The sequence below is a fragment of the Papio anubis genome, chromosome 9 (assembly GCF_008728515.1).
Source record: "Papio anubis isolate 15944 chromosome 9, Panubis1.0, whole genome shotgun sequence".
In the NCBI taxonomy this organism is placed as follows: Eukaryota; Metazoa; Chordata; class Mammalia; order Primates; family Cercopithecidae; genus Papio; species Papio anubis.
In genome coordinates this window covers 125,528,947-125,549,394 of record NC_044984.1, presented here as the reverse complement: position 1 = coordinate 125,549,394, position 20,448 = coordinate 125,528,947, and the positions used below count along the sequence as shown (strand labels likewise).

Here is a 20,448-nt window from a genome sequence, read left to right as displayed (position 1 = left end):
TTTCACCCTGCAGGCCCTGGTATCCTCTCTGGGGTCCAGTGCTTGCGGGAGACAGGGCCTTGGCCGGGCCCCTATCAGGAGTGAAGCAGCTGTTGCCATGACACCAGCAGCATTTCCCCTGGAGGGGCTCTTTTGTGCTCTCGGGCTCAGGGACAAGGCAGAGAGGCTGAGGGCTGGGCGGAGCCACCTGTGCCGAACGCCGGCTCAGGCCTCAGCAGGCAAGGACCTGGGCACAAGTTCCGATTTCCCTGGGGCTGGACTTCCCTCTCCACAGACGTTGTGGCTATAATGGGAAAGGTGGGCACTGCGTGGCCAGGACCAGGGAGATGGAAGAATCCCCCTTCCAGGTTCATGACGCCCCAGGGAGAGAAGAGGAGCAGTCACAGGGGAGACCATCAGTGTCCCTGAGGGTGAGAGGGGACTTTGAAGAAACGGGGCCCCCTGTCCCCTCAGGAGAATGGCTGCGATTTCTTGTTCTTGTCTCTGGTTATTGCAGAATCATCCAGTTAGGGGTGGGAGAGCCCCACTATTCCTTCTCCCATGGATAAACCTTTTTCCTTCAACTCCTGGGCCTGGCCTCCCATATTTGAGAAGACCTTCAGGCTGCTGACCTCTGCCTCCTGGGAATCACAGCCACGCCCGTGGGCTTCCCTGCAGCAGGTACCACGATGTTCCCCGGGTGTGCGCCTCCATCTCGGCTTTCCCTGACCCTTGTGGGCTCTCCTGCACTGGGCTGGAGGAACTCAAGGTGGAGACTTCGGAGAACTCACACCGACTCTGCCCAGAGCCCACTCCCTATCCCTGCCTGGCAACAGCCAGTGCACCTGGGACGCTGTGGGTGAACAGGGGCCGCCCGGAAGCCCGAGGCTGCCCAGTGCTGCCCATCTCTGCTCCACCAGGTGGGAGCTGAGGTCACAGGTGTCTTCTGCCGGCAGAAGGGGCCTTGTGGGAGGGGAAGGCACTCCTCAGTCACCTGCCGAGTATGTTTGGCAAAACAAGTTCCTCAATAGGCGACACTGTCAGTGCCTTCCCACCGCAGCATTCTCGGCAGTGGAAACAAACATCTCCATCTGCAGATGGACGGGCCAAGAGCTACTCCCATTAATCGCATAGCCACAGTGGGTGAAGGGAACTAAATTTCTAGGCCACATTCCCCATGCTCCGTGTGTGACACTCCAGTTTCTGCATGACATTGTTAGCAAATCCCATGAAATGATGTTTCTGGTTTCAGATAAATTTGGAAAACACTCCATTCTCTGCACCCCTTAGAAGACTTTTTGGATGAATATAAAGCCACTTAAGAGTTCTGAGGATTCTGCAGGTAAAAAACAAAAACAAAAACAAAAAAACACCTGTTTAGCTATGTTTAACTTGGCATTTCTTAAACTCTTTGGAGGAGGAAGGGAAAAGACCCAGTGACAAAAACAGAGATGTGGTTTAAGAAGTGCTGTTTTAGAGGAAGTGAGATTTTGCAGAAACTAAGAATAAAACCAAATAAACTAAGAATAAAACCAAACACAGGACACACTGACATTGTACTGGATATGCAATCTTTCTTTGCTGTCTCCTAAGGCAACAGAAAAGTCTTGTCCCTCACACTGATCTCTGCCTAGAGATGGAAGGAAGGGTCAGTTACAAAAGTTTTGGGCCTCAGCAGAGGAAGTGGTTCTTGGAAACGAACATCCACCTCTGCAGCAGTCACCAAACTGAATTCAGTTCAAAACCAATGGAGGACACGCGCAGTGGCTCATGCCTGTAATCCCAGCACTTTGGGAGGCCGAGGCAGGCAGATCACCTGAGGTGAGGAGTTTGAAACCAGCCTGGCCAACATAGTGAAACCCTGTCTCTACTAAAAATACAAAAATTAGCCGGATGTGGTGGCCCACACCTGTAATCCCAGCTATTCAGGAGGCGGAGGCAGGAGAATCACTTGAACCCAAGAGGTGAAGGTTGCAGTGAACCGAAATCATGCCACTGCACTCCAGTCTGGGCAACACAGCCAGACTCCATCTCAAAAAAAAAAAGAAAGAAAGAAAAAGAAAAACCAATGGAAACACTGCTAGTGAAGGAAGGAAAGCAGTGGTGTCCAAAAGCCTGCCTGGCCCACTGCCCTGGGACACCCACTGCCTTTTGGTGTCCAAAAGCCCCCCTAAGAGATGCACCCCACACAGGTCTCCACCCCACAAGGCCCTGGCTCCTCCCCACTCCTGAGCATCTCTGCTCTACCCAAGTTATCTCACGTCCCACCAGAGGGATGCATGTCACTCTCAGACACCACGACTGCATTTCATGGGGTGTCACCTCTCCCCCAGGGACATGGGAAGCTCTGAGGATGCAGTCCACTTAGGGAAGCTTTTCCTACCTCATCTCGCAGCTCTGAAAACAGCAGTGAGCTCTATTGGGCACAATGGTAACCAGAGGGATTTGCTGAAGGCGTCAGGGGAGAAAGAGCCCTCACATCTACCCATCTGACTCTGCCACTGATTCAACAGATTTCCTAAATCTACATCACTGATTAATAATATCTTTTAAATTGAGAAAATAAAGCTTTAGCTCATCTATTTGCAAATGCAGTGAGGTTCCAGTGGGCTGATATGAGAGTTCGCTGCACACTGGGCTGCAGTTGGTCAGTCAACTCTCTAAAACATCTTAATCTCCATTCTTGGCCACCCATTCTACTGGGAGTTTCCTACAAATGGGAGCCTAGCCAGACCCACACCTACCCACTTATGCTGTAAGCCTTCCAACCATATTATCAATCAACCTTATTGCCAACTAACCACACCATCAACCAACCCATTGTCAATCAACTCACCATCAACCAACCCATCATCAATCAATCTTACCATTTACCAAGCCTACCATCAACCAACCTTACATTCAAATGATGCACCACTAGCTAATCTGACTATAAATCAACTCCACCATCATCCAATCCACCATCAACCAACCTTAACATCAACTGGCCCTCATCCAACCAGCCTATCCAGCCAACTGTACCCATCAAACAGCACATTATCAGCCAAATAGACCATCAACAACCAACCTTACCATCAGCCAACCCATCATCAACCAACTCATCATTGACCAACCTGACCATCAATCAACCCATCATCAACCAACTCCACCATCAACCAACCCATAATCAACCAACCTATCAACCAACTGCATCATCAACCAACCTGACCATCAACCAAACCAACCATGAACCAGCACCATCCTTAACCCATCATCAACCAACTCCGCCATCAACCAACCCATCATCAACCTATCCCAGCCAGCTGCACCATCCAATCCAGCATTGTATCAATGAAATAGACCATGAACCAACCTTACCATCAACCAACCCATCATCAACTCCACCATCAACCAACCTGACCATCAACCAAACCAACCATGAACCAACCTTACCATCAACCAACCCATCATCAACCAATCTACCAGCCAACTGACCATCAGCCAAACCCACCATCAACCAACCTTACCTTCAAGTAATCCACTATCAACCAACTCTACCATCAACTGACCCATCATCAACCAAACTCATCATAAACTGACCTTCAACCAACCTATCAACTAACCTAACCATTAACCAACCCATTAACCAAATGCATCATAAACCAACCTATTAATCAACCTGATTATCAATCAAACCCATCATCAACCAACTTTACCTTCAGCCAATCTACCCTCAACCAACCTACCGTTAACCAACCCTATCTTCAACCAATCTTACCACCAGCAAACCTTACCATCAACCAACCCCATCATGAACCAACCCCATCATCAATCAAGTTTCTTTACCATATACTTTTATCAAACCCACCCAAAGCCAGCATCATGCCAGGCACAATGGGGAACACTAAAAAGAAAGACATATGGCTCTTCCCTTGAACAGAGCTAATAGCCTGACCAGGCAGCCTTGAAATGATTGTAAGAAACATAAGGCCAGATATATTGGAGGGTCACATTTTACATGGTGCTTGAGTTTTAAGGTAAGCCCACAGGTAAAAATGATAGATAATCAAAATGGCTTTTGAAAACTCCTGAGATCCCCCATAAACTGGAGTCTCCATGGCTTTTGCATGTAACATCATACATTATTCTTCCACACAATGGTCTGAATAATGAGGCAGACTTCAGGAGGGATCAAGAAGAAACAGCATGCACACGTCAGGGTCTGCAAACCTCTCTGCTTCAACACAGCTTTCAAGTCCATAGACTGGCAATCTAGGTGATCCTGATAGTGACTCACTCCCTTCTCTTTACTACAAGCACATTCTAGTTGTAACACACATTCAGCCACGGATTTGTCGTTGTATTACTTAACCCTGCAACCCGTGTTAAACGTTAACTCCACCACTACCTGCACATGGCCTGAGGAAATTGGAAGGGAGGGAGGGTGATCTGAGGGAGGCAGAGAGAAATACTGAGTGGGTGTTAGGAGGGAGAGGGCTTCACACAGGCCTCAATGCTTGGGCAGGAACCTGACAGACAGGACAGGAGACAGCCTTCTAGACCAGAGTGATGTGAGCTCTGACAGTAAGTTCCATGAAGACAGGTCGATTGTCTTGTTTAATTCTGAATCCCCAGGGCCCGAGAGAGGATCTGGCGAACTGTAGACATCATGGAGAACCACAGAAGAGTAGCTGGAAATGACAAAAACGAGGCCCCTGCTGCTTGAAGGCATCGAATCCTCAGAACAAGCCTGTGAGTGGACAGCGTGGTTTCCCTTTACAGATGAGGACACTGAGGCAGCCGCAGTAAGTGACTGCCCACCACCATACAGCTGGCGAGAGGCAGAGCTGGGGTTGACCCCTGATGGCCCCTGCTTCAGCAGCAAGCATGTATTCAGCACCTACTGCGTGCCAGGCATGGAAGTCTCACCGCAGTGGGGAAGTGGGTAACGAACGAAGACGTGGATGTGTAAACGTGAATAAATACCTAAGGCTGCCAGTGCCGTGTTGATAGGCTGTGACGGAAATGCACAGGGGCGGTGGCAGAGGTGACTGCAGAGGGACAGAGGGATGGTGGCCCTCACACGGCTATGATCTGAGAAAGGCCCTGACCCAGGCCCTTCCCTCTCCCTTGGAACACCCACCTCCGAGTCCTGCTGGCTTCTCAGCCACGACACGGCCATCTGTCCCGATCCTCTTTCTGACTGATTTCTAGAGCCCCTGCCTTGATCTCTTTGGCCTCCTGGGCTTCCCTGGTCTCCCCAAAGCACCAGCCCCATCCTCTACCAAGTCCCTCCTGGGCTTCCCTGGTCTCCCCGCAGCACCAGCCCCATCCTCTACCAAGTCCCTCCTGGTTTGGGCTCTGCTGTACACTGGAGCCTCGTCCCTCGCGGCTTACCCCCTCCACGGCGCCTGAGACTCAGACTCAACCCTCCATCACCCCCCACGGCTTCTGAGGCCCTGCATGTTCCAGCCCCAGCCCGTGCCTCTGACCTGCCTCCATCCACCCTCTCCCTTCATCATGGGAAAGCAAGACCCTCCTCGCTAGTTCAGTAGAGGGGATTGGACATGGGGAGCTGGTTCAGTAGAGGGGATGGGACATGGGGAGCTGGTTCAGTAGAGGGGATTGGACATGGGGAGCTAGTTCAGTAGAGGGGATTGGACATGGGGAGCTGGTTATGAAGTAAGGGAAGCCCTGAAAAAGCAGAGAAGGCAGTGAGGCAACCCAGACAGCGGCCACCACGGAAGGACAGCGGGAGAGGGGACGGCAGCAGAGCCAGGCCGGGCCACCAGCAGAAGCTGGAACCAGACTAGCCTGCCCAGGTGAGGCTGGCGTGGGGGTGCGGGGAAGGGTCTGCATGCAGGGGCTAGAGCCACAGGGGGACGCCCATGCCAGCAGGGGCCCAGGCAGGAGGCTGGCCCCTTTGCCCACCCCAGCACCACCATCTCGCCTTGGTTGGACTTGGCAGGAAGCCAAGCAGAGAGCAGAGAGCAGGGCAAGCAGAGGATGGGTTCCTGGGCACAAGAGCAGGACCCCCAGGCTGGGTCCACACCCCACCCTCACACCAGCCCTTGAACTAACCCCCAGCTTTGACACCCACCCTATACTGGCCAGGCTGGCTCCTCCCTGTCTCTGGTCCCTCAGCGGCTGGCACCCAGGCTCTCACGGGGCTTGTCTCCCCTTAGGGCAGCCCTCAGTCCCTGGCTGGGCTGCACTCCTGCCCTCGGCTCCTGGACAGCACGAGCGACCAGGCCCTGGTGGATCTGTGACTCCAGGCATCCCTGGTTTGGCGGCCGTCCCTGGCCATAGACAGCCGTAGCGTGTGCCAGCAGCATGCAGCCAGCCTCCCGCTGGGCTGGGTCCAGTTGCTGGCACATTACACGTCCGCTGATGGAAATGAGCCGACAGCCCGGGGACAGGTGGAAATGAGCTGCTCGGCCACTTGCGGGGTGCTGCGGGATGGGAGAGGACTGGCCACAGGCAGGAGATTTTCCCCGAGGACCCAGCTGGGCTGCTGTATGTTTGATGCTGGGACTGGCCTGCCTCGGGCCACCGTGACCCTGTTGAAAGAGTCAGCTGAGGGGACCATCGCCCCCTTGTTTTCCAGACCGGGAACCCTGGGGGCTCCTGCTGCCTCCCCTGGCTGCAGAGCTTGCGCATCAGTCTGGGGCCAGCTGGGAAAAGAGAAACCACTCCAGACTTTCCAAGAGTGGAACATTTGACTCAGGGAATTGCCAACTCTCGGGAGGGGAGAGAAGGGGGACCTCACAGGGGTAGTGAGGTGGCCCAGGAATGTGCCATGTCACAAATTCCCCAGTGGAAGCCAGATCCACAGACTGTCCAGCAGAGCTGCAGCCACAGCAGAGGCGCGGCCGCTGCCCGAAAAGCCACCTGTAGCGGCGAGAGAAGAGCTGTTGGGCCTCCTCCCCTCCCATCACCTACCCCACGTGACAGACCTGGGCCTCAGCACAGTGGTCGGCCCTGGGAGGCAGAGCCGGGCAGCAGGAGGCAGGTGGATCTCAGAGCGAACCCAGGACCCAACATGACTGACAGCTGCTTTAAACAGCTGTGGCGATGTGAAACTGGCCGGGCAGTGCCACCACGGGAACCCATCCTCACAGGTAGAGGTGGGATGTGTGGCACAGGATGCTGGTCGTTTGCTGTGGCCAAAGACCGCCATCACTTCAGTGTCCACCCACGGGAGAGCTACGCAGTGGTTAACACGGGAAGATGTGGCTCTGTGTACCCCGAGAAGGAGCAACCTCCAAGATCCGTGGATACATTTTTTAAAGTGTGCCATCTTGCCAGGCATGGTGGTACATATCTCTAGTCCCAGCTACTTGGGAGGCTGAGGTAGGAGGATCTCTGGAGCCCAGGAGGTCAAGGCTGCAGTGAGCCGAGGTGGCGCCACTGAGTCCAGCCTGGGCCACAGTGCGCAACCTTGTCTCTAAAACAGAGAAACAGTAAATAAAAATAAAGGGAGCAGTCTTTATACTTCACCACCCTTTGTTTAAAGAACAAATCGGTTTGCATCCATTGAGGTACAGAAAATTTAAAAAACAAACAAAAATAGAACAAACAGCAAACCAGGGCCCCAGGCTCAGCAACCGCGTCTGGAATGACAGAAAAGCAAGCGTGTGTCTAGGCCGCTGCTCTGGGCAGGCCCGGGAGGCAGAACAGTGGCCGTGACCGTCAGTTTCCATTCTCTGCCTTCTGTGTGCTTGCATTTTCCCACATGCGTGTATCATCTTTACAAACAATTCAACCTACAGAACCCCTCTGTCTCCTGACACCCCATCTTCCTGTATGTCCCAGAAAGAGCCCTCAAGCTCCTGTCCCCACTCCTAACACAGGGGCTGGCAACTTCTCCTAGACGGCCCACATCCCCACTCTAATTCCCAAGATTCAGCACACTCATGACAAAAAACACGTGTTGACCAGAAACCTGGCTCGCTTCAGATGTCAAGCTCTGACCACAGCCTTGCAGTCCACAGCTGCCCCGCCAAAGCGACCCGATCCCTTGGCTGGGCTATGCATCCATCCGCCCCTGGAACGTCCAGTCTGGCCCCTGACTATGTTCACAGTCCTGGCCACCTGGCCCGCCCCCAACCCCACAGAGTGAGACCCCAATTTTGAGGGTAGCCCTGAAAGAAGATCCCCCAAGATGGGATTCCCTCAGAGGCTGCTGCCAGCCCCCTCTGCAGAGCAGCTCAAGCACAGCACAGCTCCCGAGCAGACACTGCTTCCGGAGAATTGGGGAATAAATGAAGCAACATCTGCTTCTCCTCTAAAAGGAGCAGCCTGGGTCTGGCTGGAGTTGGCAAAGGCAATTGAATTTGTCAAGAGGGGCAGGGGTGGAACCCTCAGAACCTTGAACCTACGTCTCCCTGCCCCCAGGACTGCGAGGTGCCCAGGCAGGGCTGGGGCTGAGCTGACAGCAGAGCTGAGTCCTGGCAGCTCCTGGCTGCTGCTCCACCCGAAACGCAGGTTTTCACCTCTTAGGTTCATTTCCCAATGTCCCAGGTGGCCAGCAGCCTGACAGCCAGGGGGACTGACGGGAGAGATGGGGGTGGCAGGTGTCGTCCCTGCTCCCAGGGCTCACTCAGCTCTCCACTCAGAGAGGCACAGGCCACAGGTACAGGGGAGAGCCCTGGTGGCCGAAAGTGGGCGTCTTGAGGGAGACTGGAGGGGCATAGGAGGGGTGCGTAGGGTGGGAGACGGGAGGGGGTGGAAGGACGCATGCCCCTGCGCCTCCTGCCAGCGAGCTCCCAGCTCCCATCCCCAGCCCAGCTCTCAGCAGCCCAGGGCAGGACTTGGGAAAACTCACCCGTGAGGCGGGGTGGGAACAGCACGCACCCGTGCACCTGAAGGGTGCTGGTGGAATGGTAAGAAGCCCATGCAGAAGGACCTAGCGGGCTTTGCCCACCACCCTCTCCTTCTAGAAGAACTGCAGAGGCTGGGAAATCAGAAGGGATGGTGACAATTTTCTGGGTCTCTAAGAGGATGGTACTGAGGACAGATGTCCTCCCCACTGGGCCGGAAGACACTAGTGAACCATGGCATTGCTCAGGGAGTCAGGGGGTGGGTTGCTGAACAAACCAGCTTCCTTGTTACTCCTGGGCAAGGCAGGACACACTTCTGCCTTCAGGATTAGAGGGGTCCAGGGATGGGTGGAGGGGCCTCTCCTCTGAGCCCCTCCAGCCTCCATAGTTCCCCCCATCCCCATCAACAGAGCAACAGACCACCCTGCCCTGGTGCCCACAGCGAAGGACTGAACCTTCTTAAGAAGAGTGAGTGGAAGGAGACTTGTGGCCATGAACGGGTTAATGCTGGGACAGCTGCAGTCCCAGGTGCAGTAGCCAGGCCTGCTCCACCCCACCCCACTCCCACTCCACTCTCACGGGGTCCTCAGGCAGGACATCCCCAGGAACTTCATACTCATGGCTCACTGTGACCTCACTCTGTCAGGCAGTGTTTGGGGCTGGGTGCTAAGGCTCGGTGCTCAGGGCTGGGTGCTCAGGGCTCAGTGCTGAGGCTGGGTACTGAGGCTGGGTGCCGAGGCTGGGTGCTCAGGGCTAGGTGCTGAGGCTGGGTACTGAGGCTGGGTGCTCAGGGCTGGGTGTTTAGGCTGGGGACTGAGGCTGGGGACTGAGGCTAGGTACCGAGTTGGGTGCTCAGGAGTGGGTACCAAGGCTGGGTGCTGAGGCTGGGGAGTGTGGCTGGGTGCCAAGGCTGGGTGCTCAGGGCTGGGTGTTGAGGCTGGGGACTGAGGCTGGGTACCGAGTTGGGTGCTCAGGGCTGGGTGCTGAGGCTGTGTGTTTCGGCCTGAGTGGTGCCTACTTCTCCCTCCTCCGATAACCACCACAGCTCCACAAGGAAAGTGTCCCACCCATGTCGCAGCAGGGAAACTGAGGCTCAGAGCAGGCACCTGCCCAAGGCCTCTCGGCACATCACCAGGAGGGACCTGTGTGTCCAGCTGGCTGGGAGGCAGAGGGGCCTCTACTGACCCCAGTTGCATGCAGGAGGTGTTACTGGGAGGTGGTCTGGCTGACATTCGCGCAGAGACCCCATGGAGGGAGCCTGTTTCTGACTTGAGCTGTACATGCTGCAGCTGCTGGCAGCACTGTTGGCACAGTCTCGCCTGTGACACACCCTCGGGACCGCAAATACAGCTCAGAGTGGTTCTCACAGCTCCCAGCAATGCCATGTAATTCAGGCCCCTGCCACTGCCTGCCCTGTGTCCTTCCCTGGAGCCAGAGCCTGTCTGAGGGGCTCAAGGCTGCACCTGCCTGGGTAACCGCAGGGCGCGGGGCCTAGAAACGTGGGTCTGGGTGGAGGCCGTGCCGTTCCTGCCTCAGGAAGGCGTGGTGTGCCCCCACGGTGCCCTTCCTTTCCCACCCGTAGCTAGATTTAGAAATGCCCAGAAAAGCCTGCAGTTGGTTTCAGGACACGGACTCCTCTGACTCAGAAACCACAACCTCAAATGCCTCCGAGAGGCAGGGCGTCAGCTCAGGAGGGCAGCAGGGGCCTGCAGACATAACCACCAGGTGGGACTGTGCTGCCAAAACGAGCATGCTCCCTCCCACAGTTCGAACCAAAGTCCTTCTCAGTGGAGATGCCACTTTCCCCCCCAGAAAAGGGCAGGAAGCATTTCACGGTCTCCTAAAAGCAGAAGAGCAATACGAACATGATGAGGGAGGACAGCTGCTTGTGGTACAGGGAGGCCATGTGGACCGGGGGGCTCTGGGGACCTCGCCCGAGCACAGGGGTGGCAGCCACTCGCCTCCAGCGTCGTTTCCAGCCAGAGGGGGAAGCCTAGCATGGCCAAATTTCCCTCTTCTTTTTTGATTAAAAAAAAAATCCAAAAGTTTAGATAAACTATCTGTGTTTTGGAATACTGACAACCAATTTTTAAAAATTTAAGCCTCTGCGGGCTAAATGAAGCCCGTTCACTGGCCAGAGTCAGCCTTCAGACCACAATTCATGACCATCTTATTGAAGTGCTATTTCCCTGTGACCACCAGGCCCCAGGAAGGGGTGTTCGGGGACTGGCATTCCCAGGGGCTCCTGTACTGGCACAGGGCTCTTGCACCCCCCAGGTCAGAGCCACCCCAAGGCAGGTGCCCATGCCTGGGATGCTTCCCATGCCCGAAGCCTGGGAAGTGGCCACCTGGGAGGAAGCGGCCACCTGCAGGAAAAAGAGCGCACTGCGGTGGGCCCCGGGGCTCCTCCCAATCTCCCACACACTCCTCGAGCACTGCCCTTCTTCACTGGGTGCAGCCTCGGCAGGACTTTCCGTCAACATCGGGGGGCTCTCCCACCTTAGACAACGAGACCATCTCCCAGGCCTGCACACCCTGAGCGGGGAACACAAGTGCCAGGAACAGGTGCAGCTGAATTTTCCCTAAGGCCGGGCCCAAATGCCTTCCACGGCACCAGTCCCCATGCCCAGCACCTTCATTGGGTGCGTGGCTTCAGCAAGAAATGCTGGGTGGTCCACGCCTGAGCCCTCCTCTTGGTCCCTGGCTGAGCCAGCCCATACCTGCATCCACCCCTGGGTTAACCTCAGGTCCTCGCTCCCTCATACCCTGCCGGCCAGTCCTTAGAGAGGACAGAAAGCTGAACTCCCACCTACCTGCGGCAGTACAGACCTGTTGTGTCAGCATGACTGGGATCCACTGACTAAACCAGCACACATGTGGCATTCCGGCCTCCGAGGAGAAGACATCTCTTTCCCTAAGTTCATCTCCCCTTGTGGAACAGACTCGATCCTCCATGCCCTCATTCATACAGCAAACACGGGCATAGACGTGTCTCAACGCCTGGGCATCAGGAAGGAGCAGTGAGCACGAAACGTCACCCCTGGGTAGCAGGCCTCAGAAACACCTCTTCGAGCTAAATGATTTTATTCATTTGATCATGTCACGCAATTCCACACAAATACACACCTGGGTCAGAGCCCACAGGCTGGTGTTTACAGTCCTTTCTCTCCCCAGCTCCTGCCACTGCCTTACCTATGTGGCCCCCTCCTGCCCCTGCCCACTAACAACCTTGAATGCGCTGTCCATGCCTTTCTGATAATCACATACCAAGATACAAATGTTGCATATTTAAATGCATACACAGAACACACCCACGCACAGGCACAGGGGATCCTGCCGTGGCTTTACAAAAATGGGATATATGTATCACTCTAGTCTACCTCTTGTCCTTTTCAACAACGTTACCTTGGAAATCGCTGCAAGCGCACTGGCATGATGACAGTCCATTCTTTCACAGTTGCACTGCGTTTCCTGACTTCATCATTCCTCTTTTAGTGTAGAGATGAATAATATCCCTTAGCGTGGATGTATTAGAATTTATGCAATTGCTAGTGTTATGTTTATTCATGCTTCTGTTCCTTCTACTATAAATAATGTAAATATTCTGATTTCATACTTTTTTATGTCATCTTACTTGCTGATTCTTTTAATTCTCTGACATAGATTCTCGTGGGTGTACTGAGAAGTTACTGGGTCTGTTCTGGATGAATTCTCTGTTCCAATGGCCTACTTTTCTAGGATAATTTTATCCAATTAAAAGAAAAACTTGCCTTCTCTGGGTTCTTACTGGATCTGGGGTTGCTAATTTCAAAGGTGCAGAAAGCATGCCTGGGGAGTAGAGCGGCTGGGGTGGTGAAGGGTGGGTCTGGATGCAGATCTACTGGACAACCCAGGCGTTCCTTCCCCTGCTTGAACTGCACTCAGTAGGAGAAGTTAGAAGCACCCAGAGATGACGCCATGTTTTTGTGACTCACATGTAAAGCAAAGCTACCCATTCTTGCCCACGGCTGGAGGAGGAATAAATTGGTACATGGTTCCCAGAATGCAATGCAGCAATGTTTTTCAAAACCAAAATGCTGGTGCCCTTTGCCCACAGATTCGCCTGCCAGCAATTTATTCTAAAGAAGTGTGTGCAGGGTCATGCACTCCGGAACCACCAGAAGTCGCCAGATGCTGGAAGCCATCACAGTGTCCGTCAGCAGATGCCTTGACATGGCCCCTCAGGGCTGGGTCCTAATCACCAAGTTGACAGCAGTATGCAAAGACAGAGTGTCGTTTTGGGGTCTCCCTCCGCTGGACAGCAGCCCTGAAGCCCGCCCCACCTCGGCCCAGTTCACTCAGGTGAACCCTGTCGTCTGATGGGCTTTCCACAAAAAGGGCACTGCCCACTTAGGAGGAAGGGGCTTCCCGAAACCACCACCGAGGAGGAGGCTGGGTATGGAGAAAAGCCAGGGGAAACCTCGGAGAGAGAAGGGACACGATGCAGATTTGAGTTCCTGAGCAGAGAGCCTGCACAAGGAACCCAAATAAGGTCACTGGTGCTATTTTTATTAATTCTCTGAGCGTGCTGCAAATTTGGTTTCTACTTATGATATCAGTCTTAACTTTTTTTAATGTTGATGAGAATGTTCATTTTTAGCATGGATAATTTTAAACCATTTTTAAATCAACCTTTTCTGCCAATGAATAGGTGTGATTTGCTCCCACGAAGACACCCACAGACTGTCGAAATCCAGTGTCACCGAGAGGCAGCGGTGATGCATAGAGACCCATAAGTCATCTGTTCCAGGTTTTTTGCTCGCTGGACCAGGCCCTTCCCTTCCTTCCTCTACCACAAAAACACAACATGTACAAACACAGTTTTCAGCTGAAAGTGTACCTCCCTCTCTCCGGCTGCCGAGAAGGAAGCTCTGCACTGGGCTTTAGTTCTCAGCCTACAGAGGGCCCAGAAGAGGAGGCTCTGCTCCCAGGTAGCTGGTGCTCCAGAGCCTGGGCACAGCCCTAACATTCGGGATTTGGCTCAAGGCCGGGCTCTGCCCCGTGATGTGACCTCAGGGAATCCCCTATGACTCACCTGTGATGGCCACAATGATAGCACCTCACTCATGTGGTGAGGACCGAAGGAGAGGGCAGGCCTGAGTGCAAGCCCCCACCAGGCAGGGAGCACCCAGAGACAGGGAGCATCTACAGGCAGGGAGCCTCTGAAATGGTGCCTGTTACTGTCTTTCCCTTACTTCCAGGTGGTCAGCTGTGTGACAGCCACAATCACCAGCCTGCATTCAATAAATGGCTCCCAGCAGCCACCCTGTCCCAGTGGCCCGGCGCCCACTCTGCAGAGTTATGCATGAAGGAAGGTGTTCCCTGAAGGCAATGCCTGTGTCCAGAACCCCTGCCCCCGGCCCTTGGTTTGGGTTCCTTTTTAAGCCACACTCTGTTTCTTCTGTCTCTGAATCTTCCAGGTTCCCACTTCACTCACTTCCAGGCTGAGGACCTGTCTCTCCTTCAGCTCCTGGGACAAAGGAAGTTTTTCACATGCCAATGAGCACATATTTGGGGCCAGACTATCCGTGCTCAGATTTGGTAACAATTGCTGCAGCCAGCTCCCAGGACATGAACAGAAATCTGAGCTGATGTTTGCAGACTGGGTGCCTGTGCCTGGGTCTGTCCAGAGGGTGGTCTGGGACCAGTGGGGCCTCACTCCCCCCGGCCTTGTCGGAAACAAGGATGCCAGGCCCCACCCCAGACCCGCTGAATGTGGGGTCTGCATCTTCACAAGACCCTGGACGGCTGGTCCAGCACACAGATGACCTCTCACATATGGCTCAGAAGTAATAACTGATGACACCTCTAACAGTCAGGAGATTTCATGGGAGAAAGAGATCACCAGCGTTTTCAGTCATCTGCAGTGCCACTCCTGCCCCTCCACCCCCGCCACACCAGCAGGGTGCCGGTTCTTGGGTCTCTACAGCAGCCTCCACCACCTCTCCTGCTCCCTGCCTCCTGCCCCTCACGACCCCTGGGCCTGGAGCCCCTGCCTCAGCCCTGGCGTCTCCCCGAGGACCACCCTGGCTGCTCCCTCCTTGCCCTCTGCCTGCGCCCTGTCCTCTGCCTGGGCCAGGAGGCTCCATCTTTTCCACCCTGAGATGTAGAATCCACTGCCACCTTCTCAGGCAGGCCCTCCTGGGCCTCCATCTTTAAAACAGCACCGGCATCACCAGCACCGTGTTTTAGTGCCTAATTATCCCCAAGTCATCCTACATGATCTCCCGCGTGGCCCGTATGGGGCAGGACGTGGTGTGCACTGACTTGTGGTGTCTCTGTGAGCACCACAGCATCCTCACCGCCAGGTCCCCATGGCCCGGGTGCTACCTCAACAGCCCAGGCTCTACTGGTAATTTAATAATGCACTGTTGAACAATGGGGGACCGCCAGCAAGCGCCCCCTCGCTCTGGGGCTCAGTTTCTCCACTGGTGAGACGAGCAGCCTTAGCCACAGCACCGTGCAGACCGCCCATCTCTAGGAATGGACAGGTGCTCTCTGTGGGGGCAGCTCTGCGCCTTTTCCCCTCGGCTGCTCCCTACGACACCCAGGAGGGAAGCCTGAAGGGAGCCCTGTGGGCCGGGCCCTGGCAGGAGAGGGGAGGAGAAACGGAGCCCATGGCAGGAAAGAGACGGCGTCACAGCCATCCACAGAGGATGCTGCTCCTCAGACTGAGGCCTGGTCCATGCAAGAAATTTAAACCCAGGAACTGTTTCTACATTCACCTCTCTCTAGTGTAGTTTCATTCATTCTGTTTAATTTTCTTTAAATTACCACCAATGATCCAGGTCATGGCTCTTCCCAGCGGCGAGCGGCCCGCCTCCACGTGGAGGCCCTGGGGTCTGCAAGCCAGGAGAAGAGGGGCCGCTGGGAAGGCATGGGGGGCGTGGGGACTGGGAAGGGGCAGTCGCTGGCTGGGCAGCTGCTCTCGGGGTACCACTCCTTAAGGAGCACCCCTCGGGATTGTCTGGCGGGTCACACCCGCCTGCACAACATTTACCACTGAAGGGTGAGGGCAACGGGTGGGCTTGGGTCCCACCAGCCTCACTACAGAGCCACCCCTTTGGAACCTCTAAAACCCCACGGCCCTGAGCCAGAAAGCCCTGGCATGCAAGGGCTTGGCAATTCTGCCTTCTACATGGCCGACCCTTCTTGGGGGACCCTGACGGCGTGGAAGCTACTGAGGAGACTGCCGGTCCCGTCACCTGACGCTTCATCTCGCACAGCACCAAGGGCTCCTGGGTCCAGGCTCCAAAACACGTAGGTCTAGGATGCTGGGTGTGCATCTGTGCACGAGGGGCCCAAGGGTGTGTGGTCCCCCCTCCTATCCACTTCAGATATGTCTCAGAGCCTGGGTAACAAAGTGAGGCCCCACCTCTACAGAAAATTAATACACGCACACAAAAAAGCCAGTGCAGTGACTCACACCTGTAATCCCAGCGCTTTGTGGGCTAAGGTGGGAGCACTGCTTGAAGCCAGGAGTTCAAGACCAGCCTGAGGAACATGGTGAGAGCCCAGCTCCACAAAAAAATTAAAACTTAGCCAGGCGCTGTGGCATGTGCCTATAGTCCCAGCTACTTGGGTGGCTGAGGTGGGAGGATAGCCTGAGCCCAGGAGTTCTAGGCTGTAGTGAGCCATGATCAGACCACTGCACTCCAGCCTGGGCAACAGGGCGAGACCCTGTCTCTAAAAATTAATTTATTTAATTTAATAAAAATAAAATATGGCTTGGACATCTCTCTGGAGTCTCCAAAAGTGATTCACGGTGTGACATCAAGCCCATTGTGCATTTTGTGAAAAGAAAGGGCCTTCTCTTTGGAAACAGGAATAGCTGTTTCCCTCCAGTGTCTTCTGCAGAGCGGGGCTCATACGCGCTCATGTGAGCAGCAGCCCGTGGCCCAGTGAGGCTGGGATCATGTCGGCCGCAAGTGTCACGTGCGTCTTTCGCCCTGTGAGGGGCTGCGGCTCAGGGGCATCTGCCATTTCGTTTCCACAGAATTTAAAGATGAGGTTATCTCCATCTGCCCCAGCAGCATTACAAGTCACTTCCAAGCACCAGGGCCCTGTTCCCATTGACCTAAGAGTGACTGCGGTCCACCCGGCCTCCGCACACAGAATCCTGTGGCTCAGGTTTGCTGGTGGTTTCTGTTGGGGAGTGAGGGTGCCTGGGCTGAGCGCTGGACCTGTGACTGTGTCACAGTGAGCTCGTGGCCTTCCCACAGCAACCACCTGGGGGGCCGCATTCCTAGGCCTTCTTTCTGGAGAAGGAAAAGTCTCCCAGGACGGGAGGAAGCGGAACCCGGATTCTGCCTCTGTCATACCTTGAAGAGTTCTGTCTCCTGGTCAACAGGACGGTGGGAGCCCAACCCATTCAACCCCCGAAAAACCCACACGAAACTACGCAGGACACGCGGGGCAGCATCGCCCCCGGTCCAGTGCAGACACTGCAGACGCTGGTGGATTCAGGTAGATTCCGCCTGTCCACGGCCTTGATAAACGTGACCGCAGAGGCAGGCAGTGACCCAGGCAGGGATGGCTGTTCACGCCCTGGAGACAAAGTGCCTGCTGGGAAACACCTGAGCGTGGCGCCCCCTCCCAGGGAGCTGCTGTGATCAGAGACATCCCGACTCTTCCCAAAGCCACCCTAAGAGCCCTAGACTGGGAATGAGCCCCCGGAAGTGACTGGCCACGATGAGCACATGAGGCTCTAAAAGACCAGGGCCCCACACGGAAGATGAGTCTCGTGACAAATCTGTCCGGGAGACGCTGGAGGCGTCACTGCTTCCCTGCCTGACTTACCCTCCAGCCTGGCCCTCTCTCAGCCCCCAGAATGCCCAACGCCAGCAACAGATTACAGCCCAGCATCCAACGTATCACCGGTTCCCAACACATCTGCCAAACCCAGCCTGGCTCGGAGCAGCTACATCTACACTGTCCACACCAGCCCTTCTGCGAGCCCAGTCCACAGAGGAGAGTGTGGGTGTGCAGTGTCAGCAGCAACACCTCCTTCCACTCCTGGTTTCCACCTACACAAGTCTGCTTGCCCCACCCCAAACCCAGGGTGGCTCAGACCAAGCTGCTCCCCAGTGGCTCTCCAAAGGCTTCCTGCGCATTTAGAATGAAATTCACGCTCCTCCCTGAGGCCTGGATGCTGGAGCCGAGCCTGCTCCTCCCGGCCTCCTGCCTCCCCAGGGCCTCAGAGCTCAGGGTGCCCCATCTACGGCCACACCACGCCCCTTCCTGCCCCCGTCCTGTGCACTTGCTATTTCCTGGCCTAGAACATTCTCCCCCCAGGCCTCCAAGACATCAGCTTCCTCTGGTCATTCAGATGCCACATCCCGGAGACACCTCACCGCTCCGTGAAGACAGCCCCATTCCCTGCTGTCACCTTCTACTGGGCTGTTCTCTTCCACTTGCTTCCTACACTGATTCAAAGTGACTAATTTATCTGCTAGTTTGTTTATTATCTGTCTTTCCCACTAGAACCAAACTCCTCAAGAGCAGGACTGTGCTGTTCTTCTTGTTTACAGCAGAGCCCCCAGCACCCAGCTCACAGCAGGCGCCCAGTGAGAATCTCCCAGAGGGACGGATGGAGGGACGAGGAGTCCCTCCTTGGATCCCCCCAGGTGCAGTCTGGGCGTTGCTGTGGGAAGCACACCACACTGGACTCGGCTTACACAACCATGGGCTCCTCGGATGTTTGCTGGCACCCAATACATGCAGGGCCCTGGACTACAAAAGCCAAGAGAATGGATTCCGTTTGTAAATGCAGGCCCCATGGAGTAATGTGCCCAGGGCCCATGGGCACTGGCAGGCAAAGCATGCGTCCCGCCCCCACCTGCAGCCCCATGGCACATCCTCCAGGTCCCGGGACCCCTGAGGCCTGGCTCTTACCTCCAGCGGGACCACCTGCATGAGGATGGCAAAGTTGGTGAGGTGAGTGCAGCGGCAGACGGAGTAGGTGAGGTTTCCTCCCGTGAGTGCACAGCCTTGGTTCGACCAGATCCCTTCTCCAGAGCTGAGGACACAGGAGAAAGGATCAGAGGAGGTAGCACCGCACCCTTGGCAGACCGGGGACTGAAAGCAGCACCCCCTACACCACACGGCCCTGTGAACTCACAGCGGTGCCCACGCCTGCCACTCCAGGAATGCACACCCAGACCATGGGGTGGGAGTTGGGAGGAGAGATTCTGGCCATCAGGCCAGCGAGAGCTGGAGAGCGTCTGCTGCTGGTCAGGCCACAGGAAGCAAGGCCCTCCCTCTGGGATAGGGAATGGAGAGCTGCTTCGGCACAATCACCCTGAAAAGCACCTGGACAAGGCCCAGTACAAAATGAAAAGCACACAGCCCAAAGCCCTGCACCTACAGCATGGGCAGCGGCACACGCCAGGGACCACATTCAAGACTGGTCACTGAATCATGAGTGACAGTAACTTAAACGCCCATCGGGGAAAACGGGTAAGTGCGGTATGGGAGAGAGAAATATGATAAAATACCTCGCATCAGTTAAAAAGAACATCCTTGACCAATATGTATCGATAAGGATAAAACACCAGAACACAATGTACAGTGACTAACCACAACGCGAGGCCCGTGGGGCCAGCAGCACCACACACTTCCCATGGACACAGCTATGACCGACACAGACTGCGGAGAAAACGCTCGCACAGAAACCGCCCACGGTGTCACCATCAGAGACAGGGTGGCGAGATCAGGATGAGACGGAAAGGTCTAAGGAGACCCTTGCTTTTTTTATAATGTTTTACTTTTTACGTGAATAATGTGTGGACATATTACTTGCATGACTTTGTAAAGTGTAAACCTAGACAAAAACAACGGGAAGCAAACGTGCTCTCGGTTAACTGTGGTTAATCCTGTTGCTGTGAATATTGGTGACTATCATTTTCTTCTCTGTATTTCTCTATATTTTCTTTTTTGTTGGTTTGTTTGCCTTGAGACAGGGTCTCACTCTGTTTCCCAGGCTGGAGTGCAGCGGTGCGATCACAGCTCACTGCAGTCTTGACCTCCTGCTCTCACGCGATCCTCCCACCTCAGCCTCCCAGGTAGCTGGGACTGCAGGTGCATGCCACCATGCCAGTTAACATTGTTCTTTGTATTTTTGTAGAGATACAGTCTTGCTATGTTGCTGTGGCTGGTCTCGGACTCCTGGGTTAAAACCACCTTCCTGCCTCAGCCTCCCAAAGTACTAGGATTACAGGCATGAGCCATTGTACCCTGTCTTCTATATTTTCAAATTCCAAAAGAAAAAAAAAAGATTTAAATGGTTCTTCCCTGAAGTTAGAACCTCAAGTTATCAGTAAAGACAAATCCTTGCTTCAACCAAAGGCAATGGCGCTTGGGGGAAGGCATTTATGAAGGTGAATAAATTAAAAGGCTCTAGTTTGTATTTGCTTTGTATTCACTTTCAACTGTGGTGCCAGCATGGATGTGGCAGATGAGAACTGTGGCTGTCCGGTGGCATGACTGATGAAGACCCCAGCTCACACCTCTCCAGCCAATGTCTCCGGATCGAGCGCACACCAGCAGCCTTGGGCAATGGGCACCCTGCATTAGCCCTGGGTGATGTGGAGCCCAAGGGAGGGGCTGGGATGGTCATTCAGACATGACC

At 54.8% G+C, this 20,448-nt stretch overlaps 1 protein-coding gene across 9 annotated transcripts in view; it reads right to left on the bottom strand.

Annotated features, from left to right (window-relative positions):
• Nucleotides 1-20,448, bottom strand: part of ADGRD1 (adhesion G protein-coupled receptor D1) — a 187,129-nt gene that overhangs the window by 37,460 nt on the left and 129,221 nt on the right. For all 9 annotated transcript variants that reach the window (XR_635296.4, XM_009182071.4, XM_021923159.2 and 6 more), the window contains one exon: nt 18,714-18,837. Coding sequence is in view for 8 of the 9 variants with exons in the window: in XM_009182071.4 (XP_009180335.1) it covers nt 18,714-18,837 (124 nt within the window). In the remaining variant the exon portion in view is untranslated. The remainder of the gene's footprint in view (nt 1-18,713; nt 18,838-20,448) is intronic.